At 46.6% G+C, this 13,180-nt stretch overlaps 6 protein-coding genes across 6 annotated transcripts; 2 read left to right on the forward strand and 4 right to left on the reverse strand.

The window, feature by feature from the left end:
- Nucleotides 1–24: 24 nt before the first annotated feature.
- On the forward strand, nt 25–3,506 carry LOC135340679 (dnaJ homolog subfamily A member 2-like). Its single transcript, XM_064537018.1, has 10 exons — nt 25–185; nt 246–319; nt 436–607; nt 918–971; nt 1,032–1,092; nt 1,270–1,350; nt 2,027–2,237; nt 2,358–2,622; nt 2,815–2,942; nt 3,212–3,506. The coding sequence occupies exons 2-10, from the start codon at nt 251–253 to the stop codon at nt 3,404–3,406; spliced, it is 1,236 nt and encodes a 411-aa protein (XP_064393088.1). The 5' UTR covers nt 25–185; nt 246–250; the 3' UTR covers nt 3,407–3,506.
- Nucleotides 3,507–3,532: 26 nt separating this feature from the next.
- LOC135340683 (uncharacterized) lies at nt 3,533–4,196 on the reverse strand. The gene has a single exon (XM_064537021.1). The coding sequence runs from the start codon at nt 4,134–4,136 to the stop codon at nt 3,681–3,683; it is 456 nt and encodes a 151-aa protein (XP_064393091.1). The 5' UTR covers nt 4,137–4,196; the 3' UTR covers nt 3,533–3,680.
- LOC135340680 (uncharacterized) lies at nt 3,533–6,534 on the reverse strand. Its single transcript, XM_064537019.1, has 5 exons — nt 6,150–6,534; nt 5,807–5,969; nt 5,560–5,745; nt 5,101–5,248; nt 3,533–4,977 (listed from the first exon to the last, which is right to left on the reverse strand). The coding sequence occupies exons 2-5, from the start codon at nt 5,897–5,899 to the stop codon at nt 4,196–4,198; spliced, it is 1,209 nt and encodes a 402-aa protein (XP_064393089.1). The 5' UTR covers nt 5,900–5,969; nt 6,150–6,534; the 3' UTR covers nt 3,533–4,195.
- LOC135341216 (kelch domain-containing protein 2-like) lies at nt 5,916–6,666 on the reverse strand. Its single transcript, XM_064537728.1, has 2 exons — nt 6,136–6,666; nt 5,916–5,969 (listed from the first exon to the last, which is right to left on the reverse strand). The coding sequence occupies exons 1-2, from the start codon at nt 6,664–6,666 to the stop codon at nt 5,916–5,918; spliced, it is 585 nt and encodes a 194-aa protein (XP_064393798.1).
- Nucleotides 6,667–6,893: 227 nt separating this feature from the next.
- Nucleotides 6,894–8,292, reverse strand: LOC135340681 (mitochondrial coenzyme A diphosphatase NUDT8-like). The gene is made up of 3 exons (XM_064537020.1): nt 8,035–8,292; nt 7,574–7,787; nt 6,894–7,245 (listed from the first exon to the last, which is right to left on the reverse strand). Exons 1-3 carry the CDS (start codon nt 8,253–8,255, stop codon nt 6,988–6,990), a joined length of 693 nt encoding a protein of 230 aa, XP_064393090.1. The 5' UTR covers nt 8,256–8,292; the 3' UTR covers nt 6,894–6,987.
- Nucleotides 8,293–8,307: 15 nt separating this feature from the next.
- Nucleotides 8,308–13,084, forward strand: LOC135340677 (uncharacterized). Its single transcript, XM_064537014.1, has 16 exons — nt 8,308–8,468; nt 8,553–8,825; nt 8,890–8,996; nt 9,043–9,248; nt 9,300–9,413; nt 9,458–9,605; nt 9,821–9,922; nt 10,010–10,112; nt 10,330–10,442; nt 10,618–10,830; nt 11,105–11,168; nt 11,232–11,316; nt 11,461–11,671; nt 11,840–11,992; nt 12,205–12,368; nt 12,835–13,084. Exons 1-16 carry the CDS (start codon nt 8,408–8,410, stop codon nt 12,983–12,985), a joined length of 2,268 nt encoding a protein of 755 aa, XP_064393084.1. The 5' UTR covers nt 8,308–8,407; the 3' UTR covers nt 12,986–13,084.
- The last annotated feature ends 96 nt before the right edge of the window (nt 13,085–13,180 follow it).

Consider the following 13,180-nt stretch of genomic DNA (forward strand, 5'->3'; position numbering starts at 1 on the left):
GGGATCGAGGCTAGTGTACTTGACGGTCTATACCCATTACATTCGAGGGTATTTCCCTAACACGGCATGACCTAATGTGAACACACAGCATGTTCCCTGACTAGACTAGACTCGAACTTGATCCCAGCAGCTCTAGAAACGTCTCTGTCCCTCGCGACCCTACACTACACACTACCATACACACAGTGAGTCCACTCCTCTATCATACCCTGTGCCTACCCCAGTCCCTGGTTACTGTACTCCAGGTATCATGGCTGACACAGAACTATATGACTTACTGGAGGTGGGTCAGAATGCCTCCGATGCTGATATTAAGAAAGTGAGTAATTACGTTCGTAGCTACTTAATAGCGCAACACACAATTATCCTTATCGTACCCACCCACACACACACCCCTCCCACCCACACACACACACCTTACACCCCCCCCCCCAGAACTACCACAAGCTAGCGAGGCAGTACCATCCTGACAAGAACCCTGGGGCAGAGGACAAGTTCAAAGAGATCCAGTCTGCCTATGAGGTACTCTCAGACCCTCAGAAGAGACAAATGTACGATCGCTTTGGAATGGCAGCAGTGAGGGGAGACGCCCCCGGTGGAGGAGAGGGTGGGTGGTGTGGGTGGAGGGGATGGTGTGTGAGGGGGATAGGGGAGATATGCTTGTGTGTGTGTGTGTGTGTGTGTGTGTGTGTGTGTGTGTGTGTGTGTGTGTGTGTGTGTGTGTGTGTGTGTGTGTGTGTGTGTGTGTGTGTGTGTGTGTGTGTGTGTGTGTGTGTGTGTGTGTGTGTGTGTGTGTGTGTGTGTGTGTGTGTGTGTGTGTGTGTGTGTGTGTGTGTGTGTGTGTGTGAGTGAAGGTGAGGTATTTAACAGTATGTAAATCAACTAGTATTAACCCTTTGTGACCTGTATATATCCAGGAGGACCATTTGGAGGGATCTTCTCTCAAATGTTTGGAGGAGGGGGAGATATTTGTAAGTAATAGAGCTGTAACTATTAACCCTTTGTTCACTAGCCTGCTGTTAATTCTGCAGTTGGTGGTATGGGCGGCCGCAGAAGAGTAGCCAAAGCAGAAACCATTGGACTACCACTAGAGTAAGTGTGTGTGTGTGTGTGTGTGTGTGTGTGTGTGTGTGGTTCTGATATCATAATTATTGTCTCCAAAAGCACATCCTGTCATTCATTCACCTACTGTGCCTCTCCATGGTTGTGTGTGTGTGTGTGTGGGTGTGTGTGATAGCCCTTGACTCACTGTGTATTGTGTGTGTGTAGAGTGTCGCTGGAGGAGATGTACAACGGTGCCACTAAACACGTCGAGTACAAGAGACAAGTTGTCTGCAAAACATGCAACGGGTGAGACGCTACTCTATAAATTGATTGTCCAATTTCATTGTATGGTTGTCTTTATGAGTTAATAATGATCTTTCCAATGGCGTTCTTAAATACAAGTTCTGTGATTAGTCGAAATTAACAAAAGCAAACAGGGGAGAGGGGTTGTAGTTGAACATAATTATTTCAGCAGCCATTAACTTGAGTATCGTTGATTCGCTGTCAACAATTTTGCGATTTTCTAAACGCTTAGAAAGAAACAATTCAAATTATGTGTTTGGATCCAAAATTTCGTTGGGGCCATAATTCGTCATTTTTCGGCCTTGGACCATGGGCTATTATCCATGGTGTGGCCAAATTGGTAAATACTTTTAACTCTCAAATATGAAATTTGATGACATCATTTAAAAGGTCTCTTTCTAAGCTTTCAGAAAATTCTAAAATTGTTAAAATTAGATCCACGGAATTCAAGTTATGGCAGCTGAACGAGTTCCCAAACTATTGATTAAACGGTAAACGGTGGAGAATTTATCACTCCAATAATTAATCTATTGTTTAGCCTCTTTGGTTCTTCTTTGAGGGCCTGTAATTCTCTGATGTTTTCTGTTCCTGTGTCTATTACTAATTCCTGTGTCTGTATTTCTACATCCCCAAACAATACATATGAACCTCCTCTCGTTGTTTCCTTCCTCCCCTACAGTACTGGTGGCAAGTCAGGCTCAGTGACCACGTGCAAGCCTTGTCGTGGCTCTGGTATCAAGGTGACCCACCGCCCACTCGGCCCCGGCATGATGCAGCAGATACAGAGCGTGTGCACAGACTGTGGGGGGTCTGGTGATTACATAAGAGACAAGGACAAGTGCAAGAAATGCAAAGGAAAGCGTCTCGTGGAAATCAACCACAAACAAGAGGTATGAGAATAATTAGAGCACTTAATAAAGAATTATGGACTGTTGTGATTATTTTGTCAAAAATTGGAAAATCATTGAAACACAACTTATGGCTTTTTGTTATTGTTTATGCTTGGCCAGGTTCCAGTGAGTATGGGAATGAGACACGAGCAAAAGATTCCATTCCGAGGCATGGCTGATGAGATGCCAGATGGAGAGCCTGGGGACATGATAGTCATCTTGCAGCAGCTGGATCACACCGACTACAGGAGAGTCGACTGTGACCTGTTTGTGGAGAAGAGCATCAGTTTAAGGGAGGCCTTGTGTGGCTTCACTTGCACTTTGTACCACCTGGACGGGAGGAACCTACGTCTGTCCACACCACCAGGAGCAGTGCTGTCACCAGGTGAGCAGGTCCATCTACGATTATGGTTTGTGATGAAGATGCAATAAGTAAGGGGTCCTCCTGTGAACATTAGCTTCTCAGAGTTGTCTTGTGGTTGCGTTGTGTAGGCAGTATTGTACACATGGTGACATTCTACAAAGTCTTTGCCAACCTTCTGCTAGTAGTGTTGTGTGTGTGTGTGTACTGATGCAGGCTGTATCCATGGTCTGGAGGGTGAGGGGATGCCAGTGTTCAGGAGGCCTGATGTCAAGGGCAACCTCTATGTTCAGTTCACCATCCAATTCCCTGACTCTGGTTTCCTGGAGGAGAGTCAACTAAAGGTATGCAGTGGCTATAATCATGTGATATGTGTGTGCAGTGTAGGCAGCCTCTCAATACACAGGCCTCACTGTATACATGCAATATCTTTATGCTGTACCACCTTGTCTTCTATAATTAAGGTGTCTTTGTGAAGTAGTTGGTATACTGATCCAATACACACGCCCCCACTGTATAGCAATGTACTCTACCCCCCCCACACACACACACCCACACACACACACACACACACACACACACACACCCACACACTCCACACACACACACACAGGAGTTGGAGTGTCTCCTGCCCACACGACCTGGCCCACCAGCACTGGACCCAGAGGCAGAGGAAGTGGATATGATAGAGAGTGAGGGGACGAGGGGAGTGGGCGGGGCACAAGGGGGTGGAGCCATATACGATGAAGATGAGGAGGATGATGAAAGAGTGGGCGGGGCACAGAGGGTGGGCTGCTCTCAACAGTGACACTCTTAGATCTATATTCACTGCTTTGATTGTATTTATGGACTGGTTTTGTGGTTACTGCTATATTATTGTTCGAATAACGTTTGCCCATACCAAATAATTGATTCGATTAGCATGAGACTGAGATAAAGTCTGACAATAGTATCATCATAATAGGAGAGTGCAAACACACACTACAAAAGCCAAAGCTAAAAATAAAATTCATGAAGTAATTTATAATTAATTAATTAAGAAGACGGTACTAGATAATTATAAGTGTTCACATTGTTCATAGTTAAAAGGGTGCTATTTTGTTCAGTTCCACCATCACCTGTGCCATGCTGGGTCGATGGCTGGGCTCTCTCTCAATACAGCCGACTATCAGCTCGTACACTGCAGGACGCTCTCTCTTGATTCTTTCAAATATCTCAGGGAAATTATCTTGACTCGGAAATCGACTGGCAGTCACTTCAGCCAACACAATGCCGTAGCTGTAGACGTCAATCTTGACAGTTTGTGGAGGAGGTCGTACAAGCGGTTGAGGGATGACTTCAGGAGGGGAGTAGATCATGGCCCCCTCTCCCATCGTATGAGCATGCTGCAGGAAGTTGGCTGAGCCAAGGTCAGAGACCTTCCCCTTCCACTGGTGGTTGGGCATTCGCTGGAGGAGGACGTTGGGAGCACTCACATCACGGTGGATGATGGGATCGTAGCGCTGGTGCAGGTAGTCCAGAGCTAGGGCAATGTCCATGAAGATCGAGAGGCGGTTTCCTGGGTCCAGTTGATTCTCTTCGTACGCTTGTCGGAGATTTATGTCCAGAAGCTCAGTGATGATGAGAGGAGGGGACTGGTCAAACACTGCCCCAATGAATGCACCAGATTGGGGTGTCGTACTTCAGCCAAGAGCCTCATTTCTCTCTGGAGTCTCTCCAGATTGCGTGGGTTGACAATGGCAGCAAAGAGTCGCTTGACGGCTACGCTCACTGTTCCCTCCAGTACCTCCCCCCATCCTCCAGTGCCAATCGTTCTCATCGTGATCACTCTGTTTGCCGGAATCCTCCACACCTCTGTGTTGTGTGCTGCCAACTCTTTCGTCTTGCCTTCTAACTCCCTCTCTAGAGCTATGATTCGAGCAGACAGGTCAGCTTCTCTTCTGTTGATCTCAGCCAATTCTCTAGCTTGTGTAACTAATTCATGATCTCTAATCGCCAATTCTCGATCTTTCACTTGTAAAAGTAATTGTGTAGCTTGCTCTCTTTGCTCTGCCAGCTGTGCTCTTTCCTCAGCATCTCCATGACGACAGTTGGCCTCGGTCAATTCTCGATCTTTCTCTTGCAACTGTAGGTGGTGGTGACGTTGAGTGTCGTGCTCTCTCTGCTCTGCTGCTCGTAACTGTTGTTCCAGAGCCCTCACCCGGTCTTGAGAGGAGCGGTCGCTGGTCTCACTGACAAATGAGGCACAAGCGATTGCTTGTCTGATCCTCTTCTCACTCAGTCGCTGGGCGGAGCCTCTAGTGTCGTTGTGGGCCACATCCACGAGAGCCCACTTCCCAGCTGAGGGTCCAGCAACAGACGCTGAGGGTCCAGTCAACTCTGTAGGGGGGATTAAGGAACAAATGTAACAGTATATGCATTCAGAGTCATTGACACATGTATTGTGTGTGCTTGTCTATCAGACAATAGTTGCCATGGCTACATGTACTAGTAGCTGCTCACTAAATCTCAGTACGGTGGTCTCAGCAAGGGGATCTCTCCCCACCTCCTGCTTGCCTCCAAACACGAGGACCTCAGTGAGTCCTGGTCCCAGACTGGTGGCAGTGATGGAGTGGTAGTAATGTGGTGTCATTGACTCAGGAGGTGTCACCTGGAGGCACAAAGAGTGATGTTCTGTTTGACATGTACTGTATAACAATATAACACAGTAGCTATAGAATTGCAGTAGCTATAGAATTGTGTGTACATAATATGAGTATTTATAAAAGCCTCCTAAAAGTTAAATTAAGACTTACAAACGTATTCCACACTGACAGTCTACTACCAGTGTGCACAGTACATGTAGCGCACACCCACACACTACCAGACATGTACAATGTTACAACTATAGCCTCAGGCTGAAGCAGCAGTTGTGGTATATATCACTGCTGCAGGTTGTGTATTGTAGGTCTACATCCTCACCTCTGCCCACTTGACAGTATCAACATCCAGTAACCACATGTCCCCCAATGGCTCGTTGTCCTCACCCAGTCCTCCGTACACCAGTAGTTGAGGGTGGTCCTGGCCATAGTTGAGACAACAGGCAGCATGGCCTTCCCTCTCCACTGGCCATGGCTCTCCCTGTACTGGCTTCACCTTAGTGACCTCCTACACACAGTGAACACACAGTATTGTGCATTTCAATGTGGCAGTACTAATTCCAACTCACCATGGTCCTGAAGTCAAATATGTAGACTTCATTGACCACACCACGGCCAGGTTGCCACCCTCCAAAGAGAACTGCCCTGTGCTGGTCCACCATGGTGAAGGTGAAGTCATCACAGGGAGGAGGTCTCTCTCTCCTCTGAGCTCAGGGGGGGACGACCACACACCTGGAAGTGGGGGTGGGGCAATTTAGAGAATGGTACAATGTTACATCATCCTTATAACATTGATTGATATGAAAGTGAACATGGTTTCCTATGTGAGTAAGGGTGGGACTCCGCCTACCAGTAGCTAGATACCCTATAAGTGTGAAAACATACAGCGAATGCGCACTTTGATAAAATTACCATTTTGTGTGTCAAAGAAATGAAACTCGTTTGTCCATCCCATTCCATCAGAGTGTCCACTCTTGGTGAATGTTGATCCTGGTTGTGTGGTGCCCTCAATACCGAGTCCTCCAAAGCAGCACAAAGTTCTCTCATTCACACGGACAAGTCCACAGAAAGCCTTTTTCATAGGCTGACTACCAGAGGTTTGAACTTTGGTCCACTGGAGAGTGTCCAGATCAAGCTTGCTCATGTCATTGACGTAAGAAGACCCATCACTACCACCAAAGGTGTACAGGCAACGACCTACACAAACAGAGCAACCACCCCGCTCTTCAGGGGGTAGAGGTCCAGTGGTGGGCAAGAGGCTCCACAGCTCAGTGCTTGGATCATACACAGCAATGATATTAGACCCTCTCAGTCCTGGACCAGCCCCCCTCCACATGTAATGGTGTCCGTCAACTGCAGAGAATTGACCCCAACGAGGTGATGGTTCAACTGGTGGTCGACTGAGAAATGAGCGGAACCTTGCTTTCATAATCTGCATACATGAGGAGACACACTTTAATGGGCATGTTAGGTGACTACCACAGTGATCTGAGTACAGGTGACTACCACAGTGATCTGGTACGCTGACTAGTGACTGTATAGTATCATCATGACCATAGCATATCAGTAACCAAGTGACCCATGCTCTCAACACACCGTGCTCTGTTAGATCTAGTCTGTCAGGCTTCATGGGCTTCCAGGAGGTTGGTAGACATCTTCAACACTTGCACTATACATATGTAATAATTTGACAAAGCCACAGCCCCACCCACAAATACCAACAGTGTGGATTCAAGAATTGTGTCCACAGTCAGTGTTTGAATGTTCTAGCTATGGTGGTGGTGAGTGTTCTGCTGACAATGGGAGAGTACTTGACAGCTGTGGGGGCCAGTCTCAATAACACCATGTCCAGAATGAACCCTGTAAACCCCCATATCCGATGGGGACCTCCTCTAAAGGCGGGGCTATGATACGAGGTGAGACTACGCCCCCTCATCCTGAACTCTGTGTACCCTTGGTGACGAGGGTTGGCCAGGTGATGCAGGGGCAGCGTGAACACCTCCTCCACCTGGAACAGTGTGGGTGTGTGTGGGGGGGGGGATTAAATCCATATACATTGAAGTACTAACAAAGCCATTTGTACACAACCAGTAACCATAAAAAACCTTTGCGAATGCCAAATCAGCTGAAAAATTTACTTTTTGCGATCTAACTATTGTATTATGGCAAGGATCGTGTGTATTTATTGCGATTTTATTTATTGTTGAGAATTGATCAACCCTAGCAAAGTTTGCATACGTTTGATGCTGGCAAAACATTCTAGTAATACGATACTATAATACTGAGCGTCGACAAGATGATGGAGACAACTTCACTCCACTCTAGGGGTCCCTCACCTCAGCTGGGTTGACTCTCAGTGTAGTGAAGTCCAGCTCCCTCACTCTACCAACCACTGGAGTGATGATAGAGGAGCGGCCACGGCCAGGAAGTGGATGGAGTCTCCCCCACACCTCCACACTCTGAGGGGAAATCCCCAGCTCCTCCTCCGTCTCCCTTAGGGCTGTGGCAGTGGACGTGCCATCTCCATCATCCACTACACCACCGGGAAAACTGCACGAGAGAAATAACACATTTAAGAATGACAGCTAGCTTGTTATTGTAAGAGTTTGTACCACTGACAAGACTACAACCCATGCAGGGACAGGGATAAGTGGTTGTTAGACCACAAGCTACGGCCTGTACAATATTATATATACTAGGAGGTTTATATTCCTCCATTACAAGAGCCCTACAAGGCCTACCTCAGTTATATACTAGAGACACAAATGGATGCATACATGTTCCCCCAGGGTCTCACCTGACTTGGTTCCTGTGATGAGACAACTCTCTGGATCTCAGAGTGAACAGTACAGAAGGTTCTCCTCCCACAGTTACCAGGGGAACCAGGACAGCTGCACACTTCCTATCAGCCTCCTCTGGCCATTGCTCCTCTCTCTGTGTCTGGGCTAGTCTGGCTACCACTCGCTGAACATTAGCTGGCTCGAATACACTTCTCCAGTGTTCCTTGTCTTCTTCCATTTAATAGTCTACAAAATAGGAACGGATCGCTACACTATTGAAGTATTATTGTTTATCAGTTCATATGTAGCGATCCGTTCCTGTTTAACGTAAAGGGTCAACACACAATAAAATTAATTACAAGAAGAAGCTTATTCTGCTACTGTCCCAGGATGCTCCAACCATCAGACACACTCACCACACATCGACCCACCACTGTCCAGCAACCACAAGGTATTATCAGTAGAACAATGTGCTTTTATATACCCAATATACACGTACACAACCACCCCCCTCCCACACACACTGACCACCCAGGCCCTGCCCCAGCCAACCAGCCTGGAGCTCCTAGTGTCCCCCCCAGGTCCTCTCCTCCTATCAAGAGGCTAGTAACAAAGCGTGAGCTGGTGTTTGTGTTCATAGCGTGTAGCCTGGCGGCTGGGCTCTTGCGTACCAGGGACACGGCTGCTATCAGGATGGTATGGAGGGAGGCGATCGACCCAGCACTGTACGATAATGGACGCTTCCCTCAGGAGGATGAGAAACTATCACCACCCATTGTCACTGATCTAGACAGTGATGGACTTATAGGTAGAAGAAATATAATATGAATACTTGAACTTGTGTGTTGATGGATTTGTGTTTTCCCCTATAGATATGGTGGTACTAACGTATGATCACAAGGTCAAAGTTCACAGCTTCCCTGCGGACAAAATGAGAGTACCAGGAGACAAGAAATCATCTCTAAAAATTATTGAGAAAGTGAGCAACTGAAATTCATATTATTGCATTGAGATGAACCTGCTAGTTTTCTGCTGATGTTTTCGAGCTGTCTGAGGGTAGCCGACCGGTTTCCATGGCAACTGGATACCTACAGTCGTACCAGAGCATGTTACAAGTACGACATCAGGTGATCTCTGTACTCACATCTGATTGGACAGTGCTCTGCTTTGACCACGAGCTGAAGCTACTATGGAAGAACAAACTGACAGACAAGAATGACATTTCAGTGAGGTATATACAAGCTGTCTGTTATTTCTTCATATTATTTGTTTTTCTCTCTAGCGAGGCTGCCATGTTGGTGGTGCCAGTGGGTATACAGCAAGGTGATGGGGGTGTGGTCATCGTGGGGGGTAGGGAGGTGACCTCTCACCAGGGGGCACAGGAGAGTGTCAAGAGGTGACCTTTGGAATAGCCATGTGTGAGTGTGTGAGTGTATGTAGGATGAGGAGAGGTGGTCTGCCTGAGAATGAGGAGGACTTGCTGTCATCACTGGGTAGTTATTGTGTGACTGCATTGGAGGGACGCACTGGCGAGGAGAGGTGGGCACACTCTCCATCACTGTCTGACATTGTACCAGCATACTCCCCTGTGAGTCACTACCACACACGCTTGTTGAGTACATGTATAATTATTGTGCTAGCATTCACTTTCATAGACTATTGTGTACACTGATATCGTGCCTTCAAATCTATCCATTTTCCACTCACTCACACACACACCCATCCACCCACCCACACACACACACACACATACACCCACACACACACACACACACACACACACACACACACACACACTGACAGAGCTCCAGTTTTCAGCACTTGAAGCTAATTCTCCACAAAAGGTTTCGTCGTGATGGAGAGGTCTCCTGGCATCAGTTCAGCACAGCTCTCAGGGACACTCTGGTGAGCCCTCGTTAGTAGGGAATCCCCCTAGTTAATCACACCATCATTAATGGGAATCCCATTGTTAACCACACCCCCTTCCTGTAGCCTCATAGTTGGAGGGACAGCTCTGACACACGGTTCACACTTGCCCATTTCAAGAAGGATAGAAAGAACGACAACCAGCATGTCACAGAGCACATCTCCTCAGGTGGGGTAGTTAGTTCTGTTCCACCTCTACAGTATAAGCTATTGAGTACACAGGTTACATTGCCATACATGTACTGTTGAAGGACCTATAGCGTTTAATAGAACATCTTTGAATGGCTTTACTTCCATTCGTCCAGTAACGTATTTTTTGGTGGGCGAACGGAAAATGGCCCTTCAAAGAACACTAGGTGTATATGCAATGATCTCTCTGCCTATAGTTCGTGACATGACAGTGGACCATGTTGCTGGGTTGGCATTTGGTGGTCAACGCCCCCACTCCTCGGAGGAACATGTCCAGGGACCCAACGCCCTCATACTGCACTCCATGAAGGTCAGTCCTGACCACAACATTGCTACTTATAATGTATACGTTCTTGGTAAGCCCTTACCCAATATTGGCCAATAGGAAAAATGTTTTATTTTGTATATACTGTGTCTTTGTTAGTATAAATGTACGTTAATTTTACTTTGAATTTGTAATAAAAGATTTGACTGTATCCCCACAGGGCCTCCATGTGTTCCACTTGTTCTTTGGTCGCCCGCTGGTCAGTCTCCCTCTCTCTCCCTATCATTCTGCCCACGCTGATATTGACGCTGATGGTAGTATTGATCATGTTCACTCTGTGGTTAACCCTGGGGAGGCGGGGCCTGGTCAAGAGGAGGAGGGGCCTGACTGTTATGGCACGGCTACCTCTATGGCTGCAGCAACCAGCGCTAAGGTACGTACAGTAGTGTAGTGTATGGTCAGTTCGATTGCAAGGCCGTAACTAGTTTAAAACGTCCAATTTTGTAATTTAAATGTACATTCTGTAGCTCAAGAAAAGCATATCAGCTTTTGTGTTTAGATCCGAGTCAAACCCAAATTGATAATTTATAATTATAGCCTTGAGTTTTGTCAACTGATAAAGTTATCTATGGAGTACTTTTAGCTTCAGTTTTGGTTTTGAAAATCCGACCTACTCAACTCATTATGGCTGATCACTCTCTCAACAGGTTCTGTTCCACCACTCCATTTGCAAGGCCACCCACTGGACAGAGAGCTTCATAGCCACTGACCGTGAGTGTGTGGGTGTGAGGTGTGTGAGGTGTGAGGTGTGTAATTGTGCCCCTTGGTATACAGATTGGTTCCCTGCTCTGAACCAGGTTGGTCGTAAGAGAGTAGATCATGACATCACTGAGCCACTCGCCCCCGTCCTAGTAGAGAGGTGAGTATACAGGTATTATTGTGCTCCGAAATGTACGGCCTTTTATTTGGTACGTACATTTGGTTGTAGTAATACTCAATATTGTTGAATACTGCATGTTCTGTACTCATACATGTGTTAGCAATAATCCCTCCCTCCCTCCAGTGTGTACCACAGTGCCCCCCTCAAGCTCCACCTAGGAGGAGGTGGTTGGAACGTGGGGAACATACTCAATAGTTACGTGGGCGCTCCGAGGACCCCTCCCAGCCTCACAACCCTCACACACACACAACGGGGGCGGATGTACGACAGTGTATTTGTGTTGAGCAGTGGGCGGGTGACTAGCATCGGCCCTCAGGGAGAGTTCAACTGGCAGGTACGTTGTCATGGATACTGAAATTTCACATTAGAGCTTCTAAATGTTTTAAGTTATAGCTGATAAGTTATACATGTACCAGGAGTACATTAAGGTAGTGTACTCTGGTTATACAGAAGAAGTCTGTACTACGTGTGTAACAATACCCTCTCTCCCCTTTCCTTGCAGACGGACATCTTATCAGACTGGGACCGTGCCTCTGAGGTGATGTACGATCCCTCTCATCCTGTATGGCAGAATGATCCCTATCATGTGGCCTTCCTGCACGGAGCGTTCACACCCTCGGCCACACCCCTTTCACTGCAGGCATACGGCAAGAAGGTGAGTGAGTAGGCGGAGGGTACTGGTGTGCGCTGTACTTCCTTAAAATTTCAAAATGGTGTAATAATAAGTGGAAAAAGTTGAGGCCAACCAGTCAGCTAGTTGCTGCAGGTATGTTACTTAGAATCACTTAGAATCTGATTTTCTAAAAAATCGACGAGGCTAGCTGTGTCCCCATGTTCTGTTACACAGTGCACCCCCCCCCCCCCCAGGACCACCTCCTAGTGATTGGCTGGGATGTGCTGAACCTCATGTCCACAGACGATGGTGACCTCCTCAGCTCTCACAAGTTTGACTGTCAATCAGTGTCCCCTCCGGTCGTGGCTGACTTCACTGGGGACGGTTGGAACGACTTCATCATCACCTGCCCTAAAGGGTGAGGCTATTAATAATTAGCATTGCCCAAAAAAGAACAGGTTGTTTTCGTACAGTAGCCATAATCTCTCATTTTTGGGAAAAGACCATGCTATATTTTGTCAAAACCAGGCCCAAAATATAGTTTTATTACGCACCATCTGAAAGGCCTTTCTAAGCAATCATAAATTTGAACCATCGGAGTTAGATTTTCTGAAGGAGCGCTTTCAGATTGCATTTTAAAACAGGCTTTAATTTCTCACCATGGGCTATATCAGGAGTGCCTGACCATAGTTATAGCCGGTGTAAATGTTCGTAGTTTCGCATGTACAGTGAACATTTATACTCATGAATTTACTATTGGCGTGCATGCATGCTGCAAAACGTTTCAGTCCATGAAAATTAAACCTGCGAAATCTTTTTTAATAGTCTTTCTGCGAAACTTTATACCCTTAAAATATGCAATGTTATTATCTCCATGGTTACAGGTACTTTGGGTTCAGTATCAGTCGTCAGTCTGGCCTGTGGCACTCCACCATTGTGAGCATGTTTGTGGGTGTGGTCATCGTCATCGTGGCCGTCTACACAAGACAGAGAACTATTTCATTAGTCCCTGTCATGAAAACAGCACAGGATTGATTATTATTACCACAAGCACGCGATGGTTTGTCGATTATTAGAGTTTATACTATAAATATTAAATGTTGATGATCTGCAAGAATTTTTTGTGATTATAAATGTGTACCAAGTCAAAAAAGTTATATAGGCCAAATGGTACCGCCCACTTGTTATCAGTTGGCCTGCCAGTATTGCTCAATGATAGAGGGCGGCTAT

Source organism: Halichondria panicea, chromosome 9, assembly GCF_963675165.1.
Source record: "Halichondria panicea chromosome 9, odHalPani1.1, whole genome shotgun sequence".
In the NCBI taxonomy this organism is placed as follows: Eukaryota; Metazoa; Porifera; class Demospongiae; order Suberitida; family Halichondriidae; genus Halichondria; species Halichondria panicea.